At 44.8% G+C, this 26364-nt stretch overlaps 1 protein-coding gene across 5 annotated transcripts in view; it reads left to right on the plus strand.

Moving 5' to 3' along the window:
- PHKA2 (phosphorylase kinase regulatory subunit alpha 2) overlaps positions 1 to 26364 on the plus strand; it is a 69564-nt gene that overhangs the window by 35435 nt on the left and 7765 nt on the right. For all 5 annotated transcript variants that reach the window (XM_033106825.1, XM_033106823.1, XM_033106826.1 and 2 more), the window contains exons 11-28: positions 187 to 309; positions 2385 to 2480; positions 5737 to 5844; positions 6903 to 6981; positions 10030 to 10164; positions 11097 to 11206; positions 12288 to 12432; positions 12692 to 12770; positions 15716 to 15885; positions 17061 to 17237; positions 18968 to 19056; positions 20097 to 20230; positions 20649 to 20805; positions 21737 to 21816; positions 22020 to 22098; positions 22202 to 22331; positions 22902 to 23003; positions 25162 to 25280. In XM_033106825.1, coding sequence (XP_032962716.1) covers positions 187 to 309; positions 2385 to 2480; positions 5737 to 5844; positions 6903 to 6981; positions 10030 to 10164; positions 11097 to 11206; positions 12288 to 12432; positions 12692 to 12770; positions 15716 to 15885; positions 17061 to 17237; positions 18968 to 19056; positions 20097 to 20230; positions 20649 to 20805; positions 21737 to 21816; positions 22020 to 22098; positions 22202 to 22331; positions 22902 to 23003; positions 25162 to 25280 — 2112 coding nt within the window. The remainder of the gene's footprint in view (positions 1 to 186; positions 310 to 2384; positions 2481 to 5736; positions 5845 to 6902; positions 6982 to 10029; positions 10165 to 11096; positions 11207 to 12287; positions 12433 to 12691; positions 12771 to 15715; positions 15886 to 17060; positions 17238 to 18967; positions 19057 to 20096; positions 20231 to 20648; positions 20806 to 21736; positions 21817 to 22019; positions 22099 to 22201; positions 22332 to 22901; positions 23004 to 25161; positions 25281 to 26364) is intronic.

Raw genomic sequence — 26364 nt, forward strand, 5'->3', positions numbered from 1 at the left:
TTACTTTTCTGAAATTTTACCAGGGAAAACTCACAAAAATAGCATCTCTCCATTAGAGCAGAGTCCTACTCATACCAACCTCCAAGCTGCTTGAATCAGACAAGCGAGGAAAACCCAGTGAGGGACCATGGTGTTCTGTATGTAATCCCACGTCACTTTTTCGAAGGTTTCTCTGTTTCATTCCAGGACCCAAACCGACTGCATTATGACCCTGCTGAACTCAAGCTCTTTGAAAACATCGAATGTGAATGGCCCGTGTTCTGGACGTATTTCATAATAGACGGGGTCTTCAACAGTGACGCCGTTCAGGTGAGAGAATGCTGGGTGTTGCGTTGATAAAAGCAGAAGCTGCCAAGCTTTCTGAAGGCTTAGACCCAGAAGTGGGCAAGGTGTCACTTCTGTTGCATTCTGTTTAAAGGGCCATCCCCCATTCAAGAGGAGGCGACCATACAAAGGCCTGAGTACTAGGAGGTGGGTTTGTGAGAGACCACCGAACGGTCTACCACAGACAGGTTCTGTTGTTGCTCCGGTTCTTTTCACACCAGCGGGTGGTTTTGCTGTCTTTCGCTCCAGTTTAAGGGTACTCTCACCTAATGTCTTATTTACTGTAACAGCCTCCTAACTGGTCTCCCAGCCTCCAGCCTCCCTCCGTGCTGTTTTTCCACACCTTGCCACAGTGAGCTTAGCAAAAGGCACATTACATTATGCTAGTGCCTTGTTTAAAGGCCTCCTGGTCGCTTTGGGGATGAAATACAAGGTCTTCCCATGTTTTGTAGGGTCCTATAAGATCTGGCCCTTGTTTACACCGCTGTAGCCCAATTTCTTATTACTTAACTTCCTTTCTTGACTTCTGTGATTCAAGCACACTGATACCTGTTTAATCCCTTGAACAGGTCACACTGTCTCTCCCTCCTCTCAAATGCCCAGGACATGCTTTCCACCCCCAACTTCCCTTCCCTCCTTCATTTGATTCATTGTAAGTGCCTCTTCTTTCAGAAAGCCTTCTCTGACTCTGAAAGTTGGGTCAGGGACCCCTTTTATATGCCCCACAGCTCTTATAAAAGCATGGTACCTGTAACTGTATTTAATCTCCCCCTTCTCTGTCAAAGGACCCTGATAGAGGAGAGACGTGTACCTAGTACATAGTGTTTGTTAATGCATCATTCATTTGTTCAAAACAGGTTTCTTTAGCATTCGCCACCATGCACGCTTTGGTGAGCAGAGCAGACCTGTCTTCGTGAAGTTCATGTGAATGACTAACAAACAAGCTCAACACTTTACCACTTTTTTAACCTGTTCAAATCACATGTTGGAGTGAGGTGAACAATCTAAGATTTATTTTAGTTTTTGAAAGCTGCCTCTGCTCAGGAATGCTGAGGGGCTCAAGAAATGGCAGCGAGCTTGAAATGTAACTGTTCCCCCACTGTTGATTCTTACTCTTAGGCTTTAGTGATGATCTTGGGTCTTAGGTTTTCTGTCTTTCTATCCCAGAACTGAAAGATCTCAAAAGGATTGAGTTGGAATTTCAATGGGACAGGCTTGACAATGATCAGAAACAAACAAACAAGCTAAGGAGACATAAAAGACTACTTAGGACCTTATTTTCTAGGTCTTACAAAATTTACTATCCTTACGCCTATGCTATCTCTTCCACTTGCTGCCCAGTGACATTTTTTAAAATGATGCACGCCTGCTCATGGTTTGCTGTCCATAAATTTCAAAAGAAAAGAAAATGAGATCTGAAAGGCATTTGACTAAGCTCTCCAAAGATGAAAGGTGCTAAATAGCTAGGTGGCTGATTAAGGGGTTTTTTTTTTTTTTTCTTTCTTCTTTTCCCTTTGAATGCATAGGTTTTTATCGCTGCCTTTTTAATTTAATGGAAATATTTACATCAACAGCTTTCATTATATTGAATAGCACATCCTAAGAATAGGGGTACATGAATCATAGTACATATACTTCCTTTTCCTCATCAGATTCGTTCAGCAAATATTTCTTGAGCAATAAATGTTTGAATGAGGACCTTTTAAGTGGAAAACTACCGATAGGTGGAAATGGGACACGCTGCTTAAGATCTGGCCTCCATTCCAAGAAGCTTATAGTCTAGCTGGTGAGAGAAAATTTAAATATGTGAGAAGAGGGAACTATTTAAGTCACGAGTTAAAGACAACACAGAAAAGACCAGTTGTGTTTCACTCCTCCTAACGTTTACTGTCAGCAAGAGTCCCAGTTCCTCTTGCCCTCCTTGAAGGTATTTGTGCATTTCTTGGCCCTGTGTCCTAGTTCTAATCTGTTTGCCAAGAGTGCTCTTTTTCTATGTGGCATTGCCATTACAGCATTAAGGGCCCCTCTTTCATACCATGGGGGAATGGGCTATTTTCCAGGTCCAAGAATACCGCGAGGCCCTGGAGGGAATATTAATCAGGGGCAAGAACGGGATCCACCTGGTGCCAGAACTCTACGCCATCCCGCCTAACAAGGTAACCCAGCGCTGCTTATGGGGAACGAAGCGAGATGGTGCTTGATCTTTTGGTATTTTTCATCCCCCGTCCAGACCTAACACTTTTTCTCCAGGAGAAGTGGTTTGTAAAGCCTTCAGTAGTATTCCTGTCTGTCACAGGAGTTATGGCTTTGGAGCCATGCTTGACCAGGGGTGCCCAAGGGAGACTTCAATTGAGCACCTTCAGAGGATGGATACCTGTCCCTACCTGAGCCCAAGGCCATGTGAGCCCTGAAAAGCACAAAACACTGTTGGGCACCACATTGTCACACATTTCCACAGAAGAAGAAACCAGATAGAATCTCCCTGGGGGCGGGTGTGTAGAGATGGTGAGAAGCTCTTCCTTTGAATCAAGCCATTCCCAAACTAGAGCCTGAGTAACTACTTAGAAGCCATTCTCTATCAAGGAGAGAAACTAACCAGTTCCAAGAAGATGCCCAAAGGTAGTTTTGTTCTATCCAGTTTCCTAAACTGGGTAATGATGGACCTACATGTCTTGATGGGAAGATTTCCCTATACGTGTCTCATGTTTAGAGGAAAACAATTCTCGATTCAAGGCTGTTTGTCCTTCAGATATTGCTGTTGCTTCAAAGCTTCCTTACTGCATTTGCGGGAGGAAGAGACTTCAGAGAGCAGCCTCTTCTCCCCAGTTGGCAGGGCCTGCAGGAGATCGTAACCCAGCAGAAGCTGTCATACAGCCCCTTGGGTTTAGGGGTTCTGTGGTTGAATCAGGCCCACAAGCCCATGGTCAGAGGACTGGTGGGGCCTCTGAAATTGTGTGCCTTCACCCAGAGAGGCTGTGGAACCTGTCAGGGCTCAGACAGCACTGGGCTCCGCCTGGGACAAGCCCCCCGCTGCCTCCTCATGGGTGGTACATTTTCAGGTAATGGAGAACTCCTCACTATACAGATCAAGCCATGGAGCCTACAGGAGCGATTTTCTCTCTAAGTGTCAGAGGCCTAGATTTCCTGCAAATGTATTCATTTTTACTATGTGTGATGTGTATGTTTTGGTGGGGAGGGGCTGACGGTGGGGGCTGGGTAGTTATTTTCCACAACTACATGTTCAGGTTACCCCTTTTCCAGTACTGAGGCATTTAGCAAAACAAAATTAGTAATGGGAGGTCATTTGGAACCTGGAAAGCAGAGCAAGGGAAACTAAATGACTTCAGGTGTATTCTACCTCTTTTATGGTAGAGAATGACCATCCACCTGTGTTCTACTAAAAGGCCCATTTTCCTGACTGTAGTAAATCCTGGGTGATACTTTTCTTTCTGATGAACAGTGATGACTACACATTATAAAAAGTTACTCTGCAGCTTTCTGTCTTCTAACCTCCACTCTGACCCTTTGGGTTTCTACTCGTCATGACAATATCCTCCTTTATCCAGTGGGTTTACACATAAGGTAGGCACCAATTCTGAACACTATTTTATGTTGACCACAGTTTGTGTTACCTGCTTCCAGAGGACACCTGGGAAGCTTCACCCATCACATCAATGACATGTGGAGACCACTGCAGACAGGGCCACCCAGACCCACATGGCACTTTTGTGCAAATTACAAAAGAGGCCTCATCCTTGGAATGGTTGAAGCCCCAGGTCAAGGTGGCATGCAGCCTGCATTTCAGCCTCACTCATTTCCTCAGCCAGACAGGCTTGTGCAAGGTGCCACTGTCCACGGGGCCCTCCATTGGACAGCTTGAGACTAATGCAAGTGTGCCCAGCCAATGTGTTATCGAGCAGCTGCTCTGGGCCAGACAGTAGGCTAGGTCCTGGGGCACCAAGGGGTTACAAGGCCAACTCTGCCTCTTCGAGCTTGAAGGCTAGTGAGGGTCAGAGGAGCTAGTCGGAGGGATGGAGGGCAGACACCGGAGTGGTGGTGGCAAAGGCCTGTGCATTGAGGACGTGCAAACACATCGGGAGGACTGAGGTGGAAAGGGACAGACGGATGGCGCCGCAGGGAGGCAGGAGCCAGCCTATGGGTGGCAGGAGGGCAGAGCCAGGCTGTCTTGTGATCCAGACACCTTGTCTGCCTTCTGTTCTTTGCAGTGACTATTTCTCATTCTAGATCTTTGCATTCTAGATCTTTCTGAATACTACTTACATTTCAAATAGCTTTAATCTACAATCTGATTGTAACAGTAATTATGTACATTGCAAAATATCCAGGATTCTATACAAAGAAGTAAATATTTATCTCTAATCTTACTACCTGAAGATAACCACTCTGACATTTTGGAAAAGCTCCTTCCACACTGTTACCCTATTTGATTATTTGATTACTGGCGATGTTTAATTCCACTTAGCTTACGAGCTTAAGGTTTTCTTAATGTTTACTACTACAGCAAATTTTTAAAAATTTACTATGTATATTAATAACATCACTGATTAATCGACAAGCAGAGAATGACTCCCTTCATGGTGTGACTTTCCCCTTTGGAGAAGGATAAGTGTTTCCTATTTCCTTTGATTGGCTGTTCTCTGGAGGAAAAACCGTGGTCACTCACATTACCGCCAATCAGCATTGTAATGACTAAAAACCCAAAGGCCAGCATGGAGTTAACAGAGAAAGCTGCAGACTAACTTTTACAATGTGAAGCCAGCACTCTCCATGAGAAAGAGAACTGTAGTTTATTTTGATGAGTCAAAAGCCCCCAATGGATTCAGCTTTTTGCAGTCCTGATGGAAAATCGTGATTTAATAGCACAATTGTTTTTCCTCAATAAATAGTGCCACCTTCTGGCAATTTTCTTGCTTAAGCACACAGAGTTTATGAACCTCAGGGGACAGCAAGACAGAAGAAACCTGACTTAGCATCCAGGGATCCATTGCCATGGTCGTAGGTTGATGTTTAAATCATTGTACCCATAACAGCCAGATGTACGCATGAGCTGTGAAACTTCACGATGCCCAGAGCTGTGCTCAAAGACGGCAGGCCAGGCTTCCAGGGCCTGTCTCTCGCCTTTGCCATCAGTGTGCTTGTGGGACAGCACTGGCCTGGGACGCGGCCTAGATTTGAGTTCCGCCTCTGCTGCTTTTATGTCCACCCAATCCCAACCCCACCCCCCGAGCCCCCCACGCAAGGGTTTAGCCTCCTAGGCTTCCCTATCCCAGCTCTCGCACAAAATTGGTCTGGAGGAACGAAAGAGTAGCATTTTGGAAGTCCTCGATGTACAGTGACGTAGGCCTTTTTATCCTCGGATATTCTGACCTCGGGTTTTTCTCTCTCTGCCAGGTAGATGAAGAATATAAGAATCCTCACACGGTGGACAGAGTTCCTCTGGGGAAGCTGCCTCATCTGTGGGGTCAATCCTTGTACATCCTCAGCTCGCTCTTGGCAGAGGTAGGGGGCTTGGGGTCTTCCCAGATGGGAAACGGGAAGAGCACAGGGCCTCTCCGCCCAGTACGGCTGTGATCGTCTTTGGCATCTTCATGGCTTTAAAGTCAGCTGTACAGGTTGGCACAGTGAGGGTGGCCCTTAGGAGCTATAGGTGCTGAGGTGAAGCAGTTGTTTCATGGGTATGATCATCTCCCCAATTTCATGGCCATGTTCTTGGGGGTGGGGGGTCTTATACTTCTGTCTTTATTAGTAGGGAAAGTGCATACATGTATCTCCTTTGGAAAGCCAGCCCTGCCTCTGACTAGTTCTGTGACCTCGGGCAGTTCTCTTAACTTCTCTGGACCTCAGTTTCCTCATCTTTACAGTGAAGAGGTCGGGTTTGATCATCTCTGCGATACTTTACAGGTCTGATTTCTGCAGCAGTGAGATGGGAAAAGAATACCTCTGCTCCCATCTCCTCCTCTTCAGTGAAAAGGCCTTCATTTGGGCCCAGCCTTAGGTCCAGTTGCTCCTCAGAACTCCCGAAAGACCTCGTCCCCTCTCTTGGAGTTCTGATCATTTATAGAAAATATGAGAAGATCCATATTCAAAGAGCACTCTGCAAGCAGGGAGGGGAGCTTTGTGTTTCAGGACAGTCGGCCCTCTGCCACTTACCTTTAGCATGTTACCTCGGTATCCCCACTTATAAAATGGTAACAAGCGTAGTGCCCACCTGTTAGGAGGCCTGAACGTGACAAGGCACATACAGGGGACTCAGCACATTACTGAGTGCGGAGTAAAGGCTCTGGAAGTATTAGTTACTATCAATCATCTCACTCACACAGGATGGGGGCATATTTGACTAGTCCTGGAGACTAGGTGCCGAAAACATAATACATTTATTAGTAGCTATCTAAATTGTATGCTGTGTTTCAGAGAAAATAAGCAATTGACTTAAAATATGTGAAGGTGTGAAATCCTGAATATTTTGAGTCCCCAAATATTTCATTTTCAAACTTAGCTTTAAGGTGAAATTTTAGTTAATTAGTATTTCATAGCCTTAATGCACCTTTTTTTCCTAGGGATTCCTTGCCACTGGTGAAATTGATCCCTTAAATAGAAGATTTTCCACTTCCGTCAAACCTGATGTTGTAGTACAAGGTTTGTGAGCGTGTTTACTATTCATGTTTAACTTGGAAAACCTATGTTATTTTTAATGCAAATTGTTCCCTAGTTTTCCTATTTAATTTTTAAAAAGTGTGTATGTATGTATGCTTTAGCATATATCAATTCTGTGAAATACATTCTATAACTCAGTTGCTCCCAAAGGAAACAATATTCTTCCCAACCACCAAGTTATTTTCTACAAAGCAATTGTTTTCTTGAATCTAAACCTCGATTGCGGTTGGGGCACAAGTGATTCATTAAGCATTGTTTTTCATAACTGCCATTCTTCAGAAAGTAGAACGTGAGCCTGGTGAAAATTCAGAACCCAAGTGAGGGTTCCCTGGTTCCTTCCTTTGAGGTCTGACTGCTTTCCAGAGCTGCGGGGCCCATCTGCCTCCACCCGCCTCCCCTCTCCTGCTAGCACCTCTTCCAGAGAGGTGGAGGGCCAGTCCGGGCTGCTGCGGCACTGTCTCTGCCTCGCTACCTGACTTCTCCTCTCTGTGCCTTGGGGTTATCCTGACTGGTGCACCGTCCCAGGGGATCTTGAGATCAACTGAGATTGCCATGGTGAAAGCCCTCACTGTAGGGCCCAGCCTGGTGTGTACCGAGCTTGTCATTTCCTCTTCCTATTTTCCATCCGAGGAAGACTCCCGAGAAGCTCACATGCCTCATGGAGCAACTCATATACCAGCTGGTATCAGAACACGTTGTGTTGACACCTTATTTCCTCTACATTTCACTGCACGTTTCTTAAGGACAAGGCCCGTATCGTTCTTGTAACTTCTACGTTGATTGACACACATGCACTCAATACATGCAAAGCAATTATTGAACCAATGAAAGGCAGCCTTCTTTGTCCCCATGGTCTCATTTCACTGCACCTGCCAGGGAGAGAGGCCTACAGGACACCACCTTGTCGATACTGTGTGCCGGGCCCTCCACGGGACACAGTGAAATGTCACAACATTCTGATCAGGCAGAAACGAGGACGGTTCTGATTATCGTCCCCACTTTATACATGAGGCTTAGGGGTTAACTTACTCAAGGACCCACAGCTGACAGCTGGAGGTGCGAACCCTGTTCTGACATTCAGGTGGACTGAGCCAGCCAGACTCCAGTCTCTGCACTTAACCAGAGCACATGCTGCCAAGTGACCCCTTAAACCCACACGGCATCCTTTCCACCTGTGGGCTGGGGTGCGCTGATGGGTCCTGAGCAGCATTTTTTTTTTAATATACAGTCATATGCCACCTAACAACATTTCGGTCAACGATGGACCACATATATGACAGCGGTCCCATAAGATTATAATGGAGCTGAAAAACTCCTATCGCCTAGTGACGCTGTAAGCATTGTGATGTCGTAGTGTAACGTATTACTCACGTGTGTGCGGTGATGCTGGTGTAAAGCTGCTACACTGTCAGTCGTATAAACGTATAGCATGTACGAGTACCGTAGTAGGCTAGACCATCTACTTTTGTGTCAACACACGCTACAATGTTCACACTATGACAAAATCGCCTAACAACGCATTTCTCAGAATGTATCCCTGCCGGTAAGCACAGCATGACTGTAACAGAACCGAACAGAATACAAAGTATCAGAGGGTCTGGCCTGGAGGAAGCGGGAGTGCAGTTTCAGAAACTTCTCCACATACGGCTGTGTCAGAGCACAAGGCTCACAGGTCTCTGTCAAACCACTGTTATAAAAGACGGAGCGTGACTGCTATGTGGCTCTGATGCATGTGGGTCTCTGCATGGCATTGAAAGCTTCCGAAGAGACGGATGTAAGGGAAGCCACCCACCCAGTCCTGCATGGCTGATGTTCTCATTTGCTGTGGGCCTGGGAGATCAGCTGCCAGTCCCTGTTCAGCTGCTGCTGGCCAGTTGATCATGCAAGGCTTCCCCTGAAGGCCAACTGTAAAGCTCAGATGACATCATGGATATTAAAATGCTTTGGAAAAGCATCATGTGCTATACAAATATAAGGAGGAGACATGCAGGTCTCGATGGCATTTATACGTATTGTACGTTCAGGTGCTGTCAGCCTGTGGTACAACAGTGGGGCTCAGGGGGCTACCTCAGCAGTAACCTTCTTCATCTAGCCTAAGCACAGCCCCAAGCCCCTCCAGTTTCCAGCAGGTTCTGCTGCAGGTGGACACAGCACCAGCCTCTCTCTATGGCTGGAACTCCCCTTCTCCAGTCCCCGTCCCCTTCTTCCCCCCACCCCCGGACTCCTTCTCTCAGCCAAAGCACTGTTCCTTCTCTTAAAAGCCAGCAGTACAGGTACAGCGGTGTGGGGTCTGAGCATCCTCCTCAGGTGCCATGTTCCAGGCTCTCTGAGCTCCCTGCCTGCTAGAGAACCAGGTACCCAGCCTCACCTACCGGAGATGGGCCCCAGGCCAGCCCATTGAGGGTACAGGGCCTGGCTTTGGGGTGGTTCTTCCCCACTAGTGGGGCCCTGTGCTGGCTTACGGGTGGGCCAGGCTGCCCCACTACCACCAGCAACCCACTAACAGTCCCAATTTCCCTTCTGTCTGGAGGCAAATCCTCCTTCTGTGTCAGAGCTCCCCTGCTAGCACATACCACCATATTGCTCCTCTTTTCTGTCCTTTGGGAGCAGGGGCACAGGCTTCTCCTGGTTCCCCCACGCCAAGCTGTTTCCACTCCTGATCCCATGTGCAAATAGCACAAGATAGGTTTAGAATAAATGCAGACCCAGAGTGAGGCAAGACATCATTTGAGATGGGGTAACTTGGCTTGGGATCCTTTGAAGACCATTTCTGTAAGTCTCGTATCAGACTGTCTTGTACATTGTAGGTACTTGATAAATATGCATCGTGGGTGTTGAGGGGAGGCAAGGCCAGAGAGAACCAGGAAGAGCAGCAGTACAAGTGCTGTCATTTTCAAAGCCACCCAGTGCGTGGAGAGCATGCTAAAGTGTGTATCATAGGCCAATGAAGAGATCACACAATGATGCACATCCATGTGAAGAGACAAAGGCCACCGTCTAATGCAGATTCTACGTTCTTCTTGTTTGCAGTTACTGTTCTAGCAGAAAACAAGCACATTAAGCAATTGCTGAGGAAGCACGGGATAGACGTCCAGAGTATTGCTGACATTCACCCAATCCGAGTCCAACCAGGCCGGATCCTCAGTCACATATACGCCAAACTTGGTAGGTTTGGGGAAATAGCAGAGTGTTTTTGACGAGAGGGCATCTCAGTTCTAGGTTTGGGGTCTGGGGGAAACTGATACATATAAATTCTAAAGATTGGGCAAAACACTGAAACAGGTGGTTTGACTACTTCCATGTGAAGAGGAAAGCACATTCTTCTCATGCCAGGTCAGTAAATGTCGCCTACCACAGGCTGGCCGTACGATTTGCCCAATCTGTTGTAAAATAAGCAGCACCTTTGAAAATTCACGATTGAAACAGTCATTTGTGCCTTGATAATGTTTGTAATTTTTATCCGTAGTCTCAGAAAATGCTCATTTACCCATTACAATGGGAGAGGGTTCTCTTTACTTTTTCTAAAATCTGACTTTGTTTAGTATTATGGCTCAATATGAAATAAATTAAAAGTAAACGTTAATAAAGTCATTTTAATAGTTTTATTCCATATACCGTGTTTCCCTGAAAATAGGACCTAGCCAGCTCTAACGCGTCTTTTGGAGCAAAAATTAATATGAGACCCGGTATTATATGATATTTTATTATATTATGTTATATTATATTATATTATATTATACCGGGTTACCAGGTCTTATATTATATAAGACCCGGTCTTATATTAAAATAAGCCTGTGTCTTATATTAATTTTTGCTTCAAAAGATGCATTAGAGCTGATGTCGGCGAGGTCTTATTTTTGGGGAAACATGGTAAATGTTGAACCGGGTGCTGTTCATATACATGCATTAAAAGAAGGGGGTGTGATTTGCTTTTAATTCGTCCCTGTCCCATTTAAAGAAGGACGATAGTATTTAAAAACAAAAACCTACAGTGAGTTGTTTAACATTAAAAATAAGTTCAGTCTTACCCAAAGTCACTTGGATTAGATGTTCCTGTATTTGCTTTAACTCCAATTTCTCTTTAATTTTTCAAATAGGACGGAATAAGAATATGAAATTGAGTGGGCGACCATATCGGCACATTGGCGTCCTTGGAACATCTAAACTATATGTGATTAGGAACCAAATCTTTACTTTCACACCCCAGGTGAGAGCAGCAGGCCAGTAGCAAACCAACAAGCATCCTTTCATTAAGGTGTCTTTTCTGTCTGGTGAGCCCCTTTGAATGTGGCAGAATATGCATGCACATGTTCAAATAGAGACATATACGATGACACCTGGTACCTAATACAATTCTTGACTCAGAATAGGTGCTCAATAAATGTGGCTTAAATTGCATTGAGAGTGCCATGACTTCCAGTCCTGAATAGTAGTGAAATTCACACCGCTTTACAAATTTGCTAGTGACATGTCATTTGACTCACAGCCGTTGTGCCCCTAATTGCAATTGTCCCTCACCCTTGCATAGGTTGTCATCAGACCCTTTGTGTAACACACAGCCAGTCTGATTTTCAGGCCCCAATCCCCTTGGTGGGGTCCTCATTATACTGATTATGGAACTTTTCTTCAGGGTTTTTGTTTCTGAAGAAAACTAGTCCTGTGGAACCCAAACCAAATGTTTTTCATCCATTTGGGCAGCTAGAAAGACCAATTGTGGCATCACTTTATCAATGTGGGACACAGCCCCCCCCACACACTACCTGGGTACACAGTCATGGGTCAGTAGCCCCAAGTTGCTCTTTTTCACCCTAACCCACACTCCAGAGGCCAGGAGAACAGTTTGATTTTCATCGACATTAGGCCACAGTGCCTTTAGTTCACATTAACCAAGCCATCAATCAGATAAACACAGTCTCCCCATCTCACCTGCTCCCAGTGCCCTCACTTGGAAAGCTTCTCTGAGCCCAGCAGCCCAGGAGGAGTACGAATTAAGGAGTTATTGATTTCCTTTAGGGGACAGCGGTGTTGGGCCAGGTGCTTAAATCCCCAACTGAGGAGCTAGCTGTAAATAGATCTAGCTGTGTACCTGTCCTTTCCACGGCTCCTGGGCAAGCGACAAGTCGATTTGTCTGATTGCAAGGAGAGACGCATAATGGGCGGATTACAGCCAGGATTGAGCCTCTTCTGTGGAAACATAACACAGGGATTAGTGCTGCCGTGAATGACAGCTGGGGTTGTGTTGAAGGAAATGAAGGACAGCCTTTTACCTGGCCTGTTCTGACTTGCAGTTCACCGACCAGCATCACTTCTACCTGGCCCTGGACAATGAGATGATCGTGGAAATGCTGAGGATCGAGCTGGCCTACCTGTGCACCTGCTGGCGGATGACGGGCAGACCCACGCTCACCTTCCCCATCACCCACACCATGCTCAGTAACTCCATCTATCTGTCTGCCTGATTCATGTCCTACTGTTGATTTGGGCCTTTTTCAAAATGTTTTAAATGGATCCCCTGGACAGAGCTAAGTACTGAAGGGAGTTCTCAGTAGTTCAATTTCTTAGCTCGGGAATCTTCTATCAATATGTATTTTAATTAGAATGTGTTGATAAAAAACATTTCAATGCATGCCCCTCCCCCAAAAAAGTACTCCTGGATTAAGTAAACTAATTCATCTTTTTATTTCCCCCTTAGCAAATGATGGCTCAGATATTCATCCTGCAGTTCTTTCTACAATTAGAAAACTAGAGGATGGATATTTTGGAGGAGCTAGGTAATTTATGACTTTTTAAAAATAAAAGCGACATTGACATTTCTTAAAGTCTTTTGCTGCCCTTCTCCCATTTTTCATATCAATTGCTGAACACAGAAGCATGGCGCTGTAGAGTACAAAAGGAAGTTAAAATTGTACTAATCCAGTCACCCATGTAAAACTGGAGTCATCTCTAAAGTAGCATTCAGTGGGTATTAGTGAAGCTTTTACAGACGCCAAGAAGCCTGGGGCATAGAGAGGTGAACATATCAATTTCTCTGAAGTGGCATTTATGGAATGCTGTGTCTGTTTCTAGTAAAAGGCATAAGAAAACACCCAGTGCCTAGAATCCAGCAGGTGCTCAATAAATGCTTCTTGAATTCACATGAGTGTGCTATCACCTTAAGAATAATTCATAGAACGTCATAAATTCTTTAGTGTTTCTCAGAGCAGAGCACCTGAGTGGGCCGGCCTAGACCACTGTCCCCTCATTCTCAGTGGAACACCAGGTGTTACGTATGGTTAGCACCTGGAGTGATGGGGGCTCACCACCCAGGAAAACCCCTTCCGTTTTTGTACCCTCTGACTGTCACAAGGCAGAGGTTTTCTCTGTAGCAGCTGTGCCCTGATCTCTCTGAATTCCCTGGAATATGCCAAAAGGGCCCCAGGAGAACCTCGCTGTGCAGCCAGCCCCTAGTGAGGTGTAGCCTTTCCCGGGTTCAGGGAGGCTTCCATTTGGTCCCTGGTGGAATGCCAGTTGCTAAAAGTGTTTGGGCCTTGAAGTCAGCACTTCTTCTCACGTCCTCCTATACTAGGGACCCTGCTGCCACAGTAATTTTTTTTCATTGTGGTAAATTACACATAAAATTTACCATCTTAATTATTCTTAAGTATACAGTTCAGAAGTGTTACTTACATTCACATTGTTTTGCAGCTGATCTCCAGATCTCTTTCATCTTGCAAAACTGAAACTCTATACCCATTAAACAACTCTCTTTCCCCCTGGCCTCAGCCCCTGGCAGCCACCATTACCATTCTGCTTTCTGTCTCTAGGCGTCTCATCTAAGAGGACTCCTCCAGTATATTTGCCTTTTTGTGACTGGCTTATTTCAGGTAGCCCTGATGTCCTCAGGGTAGAGTCACTGTATTTCTAAGTGCTGCTCACAGAGCTTGCTGTGGGATTTGTTGTAGACTGGAAGTGACCATCCCTTCAAGCTTCTCCTCACCTCTCTCAGGAGTGTCAGCAAGACCATCCCCAGCATTTTGCCATCTACATTTGCAGCACTAGCGCCATAACTGCATTTGGCACCCACTTTCATACATTTCGCCTCCAGTTTGGATAAGTTACCACCTGGTGTATGGCATCATAACAGAGGGAAAATACCATATGCCCGTAATTAACTGTCAAAATAAACTCTTTAATTGAAATCTAATCATTGTCAAAAGGACACTGCAGTTCATTGAGCACTGGCAGTGTGTACTTTGTTGCTTAGTCTTCACTTTGCCACGTGGGCTGTAAACCCATTTTACAGACAAGGAGCCATAGCCTCAGAGAGCAGGTCACAAGATGAACAGGTGCAGAAGCTCTGTGTGAATCCAGAAACCAGGCTCTAACAGCCATGTGGAACTGGCTGAGGGCTTACAGGAATCAGGAGGGCCTCCGTTCATAGAGTACGACAACCATTCAGAGAACCAGGGAACGAAACAGGAATGCCTAAGCTCCATTCGCTCCATTCGCTACTAAGTTCTTGATAGTTAACAATTGAATCTGATGTTGCCTTTTTCTTTAGATCGCTACTAAGTTCTTGATAGTTAACAATTGAATCTGATGTTGCCTTTTTCTTTAGATCGGAGGGTCTTTAAAAAACTGAACTCACCCTAGATGCCGGTCTCTACCCCCATGGACCGACCTCGGGTAGCTTGCTATCAGAAGCCTTTTTAAATTACTGCCTTTCTGCCTTTAACCTGACTCCTTTGAAGTTCATCAAAGGGAAACTTTTCATTGTCTTTTTTTCCATGCTGCACCTCACCTGCTCCTGTTCCCCAACCTCAGGGCAAAACCATCACTAGAACTGGCCCCAAGAGCTCTAGGTGGGGAAAGTTATTACTTTACGAAGGAAAGGCTTTTCTTTCCCTCAGGCCATTTCCTCGTTGAAACTCAAGCACCTCTGAATTCATTTGAAACTCAAGCACCTACGAATTCATTTGCAATCCACGCTTCAGTTTGCTCCTTAAACGTTTCTCTCAGCCATTTCTGCCTCCAGAACTAACATTTTAAGAAGCACACAGAGCAGGCTTTCTTTTTGTAGGATGGACATTCCACATGCTCCCCGAACCTGGGGATGGACTACAGAACTCAGAGGCTGCTGCCTTTGTAGTGGGACCCCACACTGCCAAACCCAGCACCCAGTTTTCAGTGGAACTTTGCCCAGCCTGATAATATACTAGGGCCACTCTAGACGTCTGCTACAGTCAGGGGATGGCCCACTAATCACATTCCTTCTAGAGAGAGCTTGGGCTCTGAGACATGCCAACCTGCACCTATGTGACCGTGGTAGGGACTCATAAACAATGGTACAAGTGCACCCAGAGAATTGTTGCTTATGGTTTTGTTCTGGTCCAGTCGTTTTAGAGCAAAAAAAAAAACCTAACACTTGGTTCTGGTTTAAAATGGTTCGCTCAATTTGTTTTGTAAAACTTTGGTTGGTTCAGTAAAATAGATTTCTATTTGTGTTGGGTTTGGAAATAAGAAATCAGCATGATTCATTTTGGCTTTTAATATTCTGTGTGCTTCCACTTCATACTTGCTATTGAATTTTCATTTTAATTTCTTGGCTGACTACTGCTGTGACGTATTTATTGATACTGGCAGAAGCGCCACCTGGTTGTTGAAAAGTCTCTCCATGATTCATAGTGGAAGTTTGTCCACATGCACCTCTGTCTCTAACATAGTGTCTCCTTGGCAGAGTAAAATTAGGGAGCCTTTCGGAATTTCTCACCACATCTTTCTACACGTATCTGACCTTCCTGGATCCAGACTGTGATGAGAAGTTGTTTGATGATGCCAGCGAAGGAAGCTTCAGTCCTGACAGCAATTCAGATTTGGGAGGATATTTGGAAGATACCATAAATCAAGGTATAGCTGGGAATGCCTTTGCAGGCAGTTCATTGAATTTACTGAAACTTTGGCATTGTTATAAAATTGCCCTAATGAGCAGCCGGATAGCTCAGTTGATTAGAGCACAGTGCTCGTAACACCAGAATTGCCGGTTCAATCCCCGCATGGGCCACTGTGAGCTGCCCCCTGCACAACTAGATTGAAACAATTACTTGACTTGGAGCTGACGGGTCCTAGAAAAGCACACTTAAAATAAATAAAAGTTTAAAAAAAAAATTGCCCTAAGACTTAAGCACAGAAAATGACTGGTAATTAACATAACAAAAAAGAGGCTTTGGAAACTTGCACACCTTAAAGTGAACAAAATGCCAATTTAAAAGCCTAAGCTGCAAAAGTGGGGCTTTTTTAAACCTAGAGGGACAAAGAGTTTCAGTAATGAGAACTTTTCACAAAATATATTCTAAGGACAGAAACACACTGCTTGAATTTTCAAAGGAATGGTCGAATGATCTGGATATGAGTGCTGAAATCCTATATATATAACATTTCTCAAACTGATAAGGTTTTGGGTTGAAGTGACCTGTTTTTTACTTTTAGATAATACTTGGGATTGGGGCTAGAGGTTCCATAATGTTTAGTTCATTCGTGACAAATTAAAACAAAAAGATCAGATGTTGGCTGCTGGTCCCAGGTTATCTTATATATTCAGTTTATCTGGCGATGATGTGATACCGTGTTTCCCCGCAAACAAGACCTAGTCGGACAATCAGCTCTAATGCGTCTTTTGGAGCAAAAATTAATATAAGACCTGGTCTTATTTTACTATAATATAAGACTGGGTTTAATATAACGTAACATAACCTAACATAACCTAACGTAACGTAATGTAACATAACACCGGGTCTTATATTAATTTTTGCTCCAAAAGACTCATTAGAGCTGACTGTCCAGCTAGGTCTTGTTTTCGGGGAAATACAGAATAAACATTATCTTGACCTGTATTTCCTCTTCCTAGGATGAAGTTTTTCCAAACAGTAACTTTATAAATACATACAGTGCAAATATCTGTATCAAAATGTTATCTTCCACTAAATTTACTCAGTGCTGCTTACCACACACAATCACTGTTGTGCCCTTAGAATGTTTCTACAGCTTGTTTTCATTGGCTTTTTTGCTTGCTTGTCCAATTACAGAAAGCCAGGACGAACTTGACCAGTATATCAACCACCTCCTGCAAAGCACATCGTTGAAATGCTATCTGCCCCCTCTCTGTAAGAAGACTTCAGAAGACAGCCATGTTTTCAGTGCCATCCACTCTACTCGGGATATACTTTCCTTGATGGCAAAAGCAAAGGGTTTGGAAATTCCATGTACGTTACTAACTCTTTTCTGCCTGTTAAAATAACTTCTTTTATCAATGTAATGCATGAGCGTAATTTAAAAGTCAAAGAATCCTAAAAGACAACAAAGTGCAGATGTTTCCTGCCTTACTCCTCCCCTTCCCACTGCTCCTCAGTCCTTCTACTTAGAGATAACCACTTTCAATGTATTTGTTTCTTCTCATCTGTCTTCCATTTCTTTGTCTTTTGCTCTGTTCTGAGGGCAGTTGCTTCAACTTTTTGTTACACCCCCTTAGTTTTTTCACTTTTGCAATCATGTTTTAAATCTTTGTTCTCTGAATTGTATTCATTCTGTGTCATGCAGCCAACATAATTTCTTATTACTCTAAGAATATTAATGGCAGGTTTTTTTGGTTTTGTTTGTTTTTACATTTTCTTCTACCTAAATGGTTTCCATTTTCCCCAAGTCGATTTTTCTTGTTTGTTTTGTTTCTATCTTCCACATTAGAGTCTTCCCTGTAATGCAGGTTGTCCTTTGGTTATCTGCTCATACATAAGAATCTCCAAGTGTATAGGTGGGGCCTGTTGGGTTTATGGGTATAAGCTGGGCAGATTTCCCACAGATACTCTACAGTCTCCTTTTAGACAGGTAAGGGGCTAGTTGCTTGGATCTATACAGTCACTTATTCCACCTACGGAATATACGCAGGCCTTCAGACATGCCAGCCAGCCCCCACTCCAAAGACACCTCCCCACTTTTAACCCTCTTCAGAGAGACCTTCTAGTCTCTTGTCAGGGGGAACAAGGCAGTTGCCAAGATGTGTGGAATTGAGAAAGATATCTAGGGAGCTCACTGCTTCTCACACAGCTTCTCCCCAGTCTTCCTTATTTTAACAACCCCACTAGACCCCCCAGTTCCAGAGGTACATAGTATACTAAGCTCTTGAGACTTCTAAGGATTCTCTGATGTAAATCCGACTGGTTCTTGGTTTTCCCCACTGCAGACTTGGGGTTTCGTTGCCTTGTTCAGCTAAATCAGTTATCTTTTGACTATCAGCTTTCCCACTTCCAAAACATTATTACTATTGTCTTCTTTCCTGCTTTTCCCTATTCTTGAGGATTTGTATTTTTTTTTCAGGTTTTTTTTTCCTGTAGTGTTAGTGGGGGTCTGAGCAGAAGTAAAATTAAAATATATGTTTAATTCACTAGTGTAACCTAGAGGTCTATAAAATACCTTTTAAATATGCCTCATCTTTACCTTGAAAACTTCCTATTTTACCAAGATGATATGATATAGCCTGGAAGACACAGATGGCTGAATGAGCAAATATTAATAATGATAACATCCAAAGATGGTTAAAAAACAGAAGCCCTAATACCTGGCCGTGGCAAAGTAAAATGCATACTGGACAGGAAGTCCAGACACCTTGATTATGAGAAAGCCAGTGACCATGGACAAATGGTCTACCAGCTCAATCGTTTCTAAGGTTTCTTCCAGTCCTAAGATGCTATGTAATTTTCCCTGAATCCCAGGAGGAAAAAAATGAAATTCAGCTCCTTAAAGCAAGATCCATGGCCTGCTCATTTCTTGTTTCCACATTTAGCACGTGATATAGTTACATGATAAATTCTTGTTGAAATTAATTAAACTAGTCATTCCTTTAGTTGGTTTGTATTGAACAAGGAGTAGCCACTGTACCTCTTGAAGCATTTTATCCTTCCTCCTCCTCAAGAGTTCTCTCTATTCTTTTGTTTTCCAGTTGTTCCCATGACTTTGCCAACTAACGTTCTAAGTGCCCACCGTAAATCATTAAATCTTGTTGATTCTACTGAGCCACTCCTAAAAAAGGTAAAGCATTTAGAATCACTTTTTTTTAAGTGTGATGTTTTTTGATGCTGGTGTAGTCTCAAGAACTCTTTTAAGTGGTTAAACTAAAAAAAATTTAAAAGGCATATTACTAGATATCCAGGACTTTTAGGATTAGGAGTTCTGGGTTTCAATGTGAACCCACTCACTTAGTTGTCTGGAGTCTACTTTGTGTCAGTTTGTACACTGAATTTGATGCAAACCTTTATGCTTTACGTGTAGGAAAAGGCTACTGACTTTCTACCAACTCATCAGAGTCTGTGTCACATTACAGGAAATAAGCTAGCTCACTGCATAGCCCTCCCTGTTCTGTCTGTGCCAGCCAGCCAAGACCAGGCTACTTGCAGAGTAGCGTACAAAACTGGAAAAAAATTCCTCAGGAGAACAATTTCAGGGTTTTCCCCACTGGTTCCCATAATTTGTTATTTTTATCTAGCAATCCCCCTTGATTTTATCTCACATGAATAGAGAGATTCAGCATCAATTGGAGAATATTTTAACCTAACCTCGATTTTAGGTTGTTTAAACCTCACATATTTTTTGTGTTTTGCTTTGTTTTCAAAAAAATATTTTATTGAAGTATGACATATATAGGGAAAGGTATACGAAGTATAAGAATTGAGCTCAATGGCTTATCACTGAGCCAGAAGACGCAGGGAAACGACCAGCCACCCTTTGTGCCCCTCCCAGTACCTTCCTGCCCCTTCACTCCAAAGGTAACTGCTACCATATGGTCTAACACCAGGGGTTAGTTTTGCCTGTTTTTGAACTTTGCATAAATAAAACTTATACATATTTTAACCTATTTAGTCCAGTCTTTTGCAAACATTGACTAATATAGTGATTCACTGATCAAAAATAGTAAAGCATGTAAATTAAAAAAAAATACAAAAGATCCATTGAAAACCTGGAGCACAGCACAGTGAGAGTTCCAAGACCAGGTTGGTGTGTCTCTTTCCAATCTTCTGACAGTTTGAATGTTCATTCTCTTGTCCCCTGGTTTTTGGCTTTTGTGTGACCAGACCCCCGAAGATGACTTCCAGTGGCCCAGAGACGACCATGGTGATGTGGATTGTGAGAAACTGGTTGAGCAGCTGAAAGATTGTTCGAACCTACAGGACCAAGCAGACATTCTGTACATTCTGTATGTAATAAAGTAAGTTTCTGGTCTTCACTAGGCCAAGCTTTCCCCATCCTCCTGGACTCTGTGCCCTAGTCTTCTTGGGCTTCCCGTAAGGCGGGTTATGGTGATATTTACCCACATTACCCAGAATCACCACGAACAGACTTCCATCCCCTTCTCTGCCCACTCATGCTGGCCTCCCTGGACGAGAAGGCTGGGTGAGGCCAGGCTCTCACCATTTCCTGATGTTAGGCTTCTGTTTCAAATAGACAGAGGGATGTTTTGGTAAGACACAAGCCTCTCCTGAGACTCGGAGGCCCTGGGCGGGCCCATGAACTTGGCAGAGTGCTCCGTGATTCATTGCTCTCCCTGCCAACTGAGCTCTGCTGCAAGAGAATCCGGCCTGCAAACGTTCCGGGCCTTACTTCTGGGGTTTTCTATCTCTTGACAGGGGCCCCAGCTGGGACACAAATCTCTCCGGACAGCATGGTGTGACTGTTCACAACCTCCTCAGTGAGCTCTACGGGAAAGCCGGCCTGAACCAGGAGTGGGGTTTGATTCGCTACATCTCTGGCCTGCTCAGGAAGAAAGTGGAGGTGCTGGCTGAGGTCAGAGCCATGCGCAGGCTGTCTGTCTGTCCTTTCTAGCCCCATGCCCTCTTCCTGTTACGAAAGCTGGAGACAAGCACCCCTTCTTTGTGAAGGAAACCAGTTATTTAATATATAGATGAAGTGGCCCTCTCTCCCGACCTCCCACTGCTCTTGAAAGATGAGCAGAGGAAATGAAATTGAAGTTGATTAGTTTTGTTCCTCTTAGCTGCAGATAAAGGTTTCTCAATAAATAAAACAAAAATGCTCTGTGGCCTGGCACCCTCCTAAGTAGAGCTCTCTTACTTCTGTATATCCACAGTATAATCATCATTAATATTGTAATCCTAAAGCCCTGCAAAAATCCAGAACCACTTTCTAAGACATTAAAGTTCATTGTTATGGTAAGGTGATAGTATTTATTATATGTGAATAATGGGGAAACTGATAATTTAGGACTATAATAGTCATTAGCCCTTAATATCGGTATCTTGGGACTCATGACAGCCCATCTCCTTTGTGGCATATCAGGGAATCCAATGTGTTTGCTCCAGTGGTTGGCCATTAAATACCCACTAATGGGCCTTGCAGAGTTGGTCCCGGGGCCACATTTTGGAGACACAAAGATCAAGGGGGCTCAGCCCTGGCCGGGTTGCTCAGTCTGGGGTCTATGTATGAATTTTTCAAATAAATGGAAACATGGGCCATAAAGTTTGTAAAGGTAAATTTATGATCTTATTGGCAGTACCCTTCCCCTTTGGCTTTGCTAATCTCCCTCTCTCCCTCCCTTCTTTCCTCTCTCTTCCTCTCTCCCTCCCTCACTCCCTCTCCCTCCCCTTTTCCCTCTTTCCTTCTCTCCCTCCATTTTTCCATCTCCCTCCCTCTCTCCATCTCCTTCTCCCTCTCCCTCTCCCTCTGTCTCTCTCCATCACTATTTCTCCTGAATGAGTAGGCCTGCACAGACCTACTCTCACACCAGAAGCAGCTCACAGTGGGCCTACCGCCGGAGCCCCGGGAGAAGATCATCTCTGCGTAAGTCTTCAGCCTGGGGGCCTCAGGTTGGAGAGGGTGGCGTGGGGAAAACATCGGTTCCATCCACTGTTCAGAAAGAGGGTCTTTTTAACGTCACTGTCACTCTGGAACTTCCAGCAGGAAAATAAGCATCTTCCACTGAGGGCAGGGAGGCACCACGCAGGCATCTTTCATGCTATTTGTGTCCTGATGCTTCTCCCTAGGCCCCTTCCCCCCGAGGAGCTCACAAAACTCATCTACGAAGCCAGCGGGCAGGACATCAGCATTGCTGTCCTCACACAGGTCAGCTGGCCGGGGAGGGGCAGGGCCGCGGCCTTCTCCGGGCTGCAGGGGCCTCTGCCAGCACCCGGTATCTGAAACACTTGTGTCCATGTGTGTGCGTCAGGAGATTGTGGTGTACTTGGCGATGTACGTCCGGGCACAGCCCAGTCTCTTCGTGGAGATGCTCAGGCTCCGGATCGGACTCATCATTCAGGTGATGGCCACAGAGCTGGCGCGGAGCCTGAACTGTTCAGGTACGGAGCATGGGCAGACGCTCCAGAGGCTCGCTCAGCATCCCCAAGCCCTTTACCCACCCTGGGAGCCCCACCCAAGTACTCTGAACCTGGGCTTCCGAGCCTTTGAGCATGCTTCCGCTTTCCCAGGTTCTCTCATTTACATGTAACTTCGCCAGGCCATCTAGCACAGGGTGCTGAATTTCATGTCAGGGAGAATGAGGCACTGGAATCTTCTGCCCTCCTTACTGTAGCTCCTTGCAGGAGATGTCATCCCCCATTTAATCACACCTCCACTGGGAGAAATCCTACCAACTGAAATGTGTAAATCAACTGCAAGACGTGTTCCAGCATTGGGATCATTACAGTGGGAAAAAGATGCATCTGAGAGCTAATAAAACACACAATTTCAACAGTAGCATTTAGAATCACCAAGGATCATTACATGGCAGCCCTGAAGCAGTGGTGAGGTAATCCTGAGCAGGGAGACCCGCCGCAGCGTCCTCTGTCACCACCCCAAGACCCACCCAACTCTACCTTCACCTGCTACCAGCCCTGTGTCTGGGACACTTACAGGATATTTGTTTCTAGGAGAGGAAGCTTCTGAAAGTTTGATGAACCTCAGCCCTTTTGATATGAAAAATCTTCTGCATCATATTCTGAGTGGAAAAGAGTTTGGCGTTGAAAGAAGCAGTAAGTAAATGCTCATTTTACCTCTGTGGGGAGAGGACGAGAGGGCCTGATGGATGTGTCCCAGTGTCACCTGTTAGTGCTTCATTTACATACAAATCGACATCAGTAATTGCGATTTGGGACATAATGTATGAGGGTAAGGTTCCTGGTTTACCAAGATGGACCGAGTCCTAGGTGCAAGGCTCCAACTTGTCGGGCTTTGTGACCCTCCTTGACTTACTGGGAGAGCTGTGACCACACGTGGGCATGGTGTGCACACCTCTGCACCCTGGCCTGCTGCCTTCCTCCTTCTGCCAGGGCCAGGTACCATCACTTGTGCAACAGTGTTAGGAGGGGTGAGGTGACTAGGGAGGCAGGATGGAAGGGCTGTCTTTTCTAATCACCTGTGCCCGCCTTTGGTTTGGGCAGAAATGTCCTCCACCAGATCCAGTCCCCTTCATGGGGCAGGAGAAGAGCCCTCTGCAACCTCACAGCACCTCTTGCTGAGTCCGTTTGCTTTGTCCCTGTTGCCTGCTCAGTTTTTCTCTGTACCGGAACCCTGTTTGCAGTGCTAGGAAATATAATCACCCAACTCCTGGTGGAATTCTGTTCTCAAATGCTCCCTAATTATAATTAAAGCAATTATCATTTCTCCTCATAATAAAGCGAAATGAATGATTTGCAGACGCATTTGTGAATTTATTTCCTGAAGCCAGAGAAATGCAGTGTGGGCTGTCATTCTTTTCATTTAATAAGAAGGACATTGGGTACTTCATTTTTGTTCCCCAGAGTGTGCACCAGCCAGCTAACAAAGACGCATCATGCAATCAGATGGGTTTGGGTGGCTTTTCTCCTTTCCTGAAGGAGGAGTGCTCAAGATCTTTTACCAAAAGTAATTTTCAGTTCTTTCAAATGCTCAGTCCTTGAAATGTAAATATACAAGATAAATATTTAATGTGTTCTGCTCATCAAAATGAAGTACATGCTTTGACACAAATAATTACTAAAAATTTGTTATTAGATATAAAGCCATAGATGCTTGCAAAACTAGGAAGAGAATAATGTCACTTGAAAGCCATAAATATGTCTAATTGCAAGCAAGGCCAGAGGAGGTCCTGTCTCTAGACAGATAAAATCATTTGTTCAGTGTCCTTTGTAATTGTCCAATTTTTATAAATTAGGAAACTCAAATTGTCTTAGAATTTTGATTAAATCTTGACATGTCTGAGATAAATATTTCAAGCTAGTTCTCACCCCATACAGGCCCCACTGTAGAGTCCCAGACCCCTTTGGCTTCTGTTTTCCACTTTCCTGGTGTCCCTCCTCCCTCTCCGGCTAATCACTGCGTTTCCTTTGTGGGTTCCTCCCTCTCTGCTGTCCTTTACATGTGAGTGTCCCCTGGCTCCTTATTTTTTTCTATTCCTTCACTCCCATGGCTGCAGGGGTGGGTTGGGGGAGGTAGGTGGGGTGTATAGGGGATGCTGCCTGAGGACGTGACCTTTGAGGTGGGCCTGCAGAAGGAAAGGATGTGATGGGCAGTGGGGACAGAGCTAGGCCTGGAAGGATTCCAAGTGGGCAGTGACATGATCACACTTGCCTTTTAGAACGATCATTGTGACCACAGCACGGAGAACCGATTAGTGGGGGCACGGCCACAGATAGGTGGGAGTCCCGAGGCTGCTGCAGCAGGTTGGAAATGAGGTGATGGAGGCCTCCTTGCCCCTTCTGTGATGGCAGCAGCGCACCAACCATCAGGCAGCCACGTCTCTCCACCTCCAGCCTTTGGTTGGCTTGTTCTCCCAGAGCTTCCCTCTCTAGCCCCTAGGCCCCTTAATTTGGGTGGCCTGTTTTCTACAAGGAAGGTGGGCTTTTAGAGAAGTAAAAAAATTACTTTTAAAAATATCCAATTCATGAAAGGGTTTCTGGCCAGTCGGTGTTTTCTGCTTAAGCAATGTTCATGCTCATTCGTTCACTCGAACGCATATTGAACCTGGGCTGTGTAGCAGGTACAGTTCCAGGTGCTGGAAACAGCACTGGCCAGGGCAGATGAGGCCTCCTCTAAAGAGTTTATCATCGAGTCGGGGAGGGAAATGTGGATAAAAATACACATATCGCACGTATTCGTTACTCAGGGTGGATGCTATATAGTTTCTAAGAACCATGTGTGTTTCCCCTCTAGTGCGGCCTATCCATTCCTCTACATCCAGCCCTGCCATCTCCATCCATGAGGTGGGACACACTGGAGTCACCAAAACCGAGAGGAGTGGCATTAACAGGCTGAGGAGTGAGATGAAACAGGTGAGAAGAGCTCTCGGCGGTGGCAGCAGCAGCAGTACCGGGAGAGAAGTGGTTTTCCTACCTGGGCTCACCTCAGAAAGTGATAGAAACCCAGAGCCTGCAGGGTGAAGCCCGCTCTTTGTAGAGGATGTGAGATCCCTTCTGTGCTGCAATCTGAACATATCCTGTACCTAGATATCCCAGAGCCCCTCGCGTGCACCAACACATGCTCATCCGTGACTATATCGTGTTATATGAACATTCCGAAAAACGCCCTTCCCCATGTTTTCCTGTTGCCAGACCTCTCTTTCGAGTGGGCCACAGCCATTTAAAAAGTAGAGTTGTGTAAAAAAGTAACTATATCATCTCTTCATCAAATATGTCCTTCAAATAAAATAGCCAGAGGAATCAGAAATAGAATGGAATGCTCATGATACCTGTATTTTTCACCCGCCACAGGTATCTCTTTTCTTTGTTCACCTTTATGTAATTCACATAAATTCCTTCTGAACTGACCCCACAGGACTGCAAGTCAATAGGTTTTCAGTCTTAATGTGCTGGTACTATGCTAGGACTTGACCACGATCTACAGTAGGAAATACCGTGTTTCCCCGAAAATAAGACCTGGCCGGACCATCAGCTCTAATGCATCTTTTGGAGCAAAAATTAACATAAGACCCAATATTATATTATGTTATATTACATTACATTATATTATATAAGACTCGGTCTTCTTTTACTATAAGACCAGGACAGTAATATAATATAATATAATGTAATGTAATGTAATATAATATATAATATCGGGTCTTATATTAATTCTATAGTAAAATAAGACCCGGTCTCATATTAATTTTTGCTCCAAAGATGCATTAGAGCTGATTGTCCGGCGAGGTCTTATTTTCAGGGAAACACGGTAGCGTTTCCTTGTAACCATGACCTGCAGTGAGAAGTGCTCTTGGATTTTCTTCTCCATTTCAAATGATGACCCACTAGATCAAGGCAGTAATGGGTCACAACCTGCAGTTGGACCAATCAGTGCTTCCCCGGGTTGTCCAGAGGGTGATAGAAGTAGCAAGTCATCCTTGATTCAAAACTGGTTTTT

Source organism: Rhinolophus ferrumequinum, chromosome X (assembly GCF_004115265.2).
Source record: "Rhinolophus ferrumequinum isolate MPI-CBG mRhiFer1 chromosome X, mRhiFer1_v1.p, whole genome shotgun sequence".
In the NCBI taxonomy this organism is placed as follows: Eukaryota; Metazoa; Chordata; class Mammalia; order Chiroptera; family Rhinolophidae; genus Rhinolophus; species Rhinolophus ferrumequinum.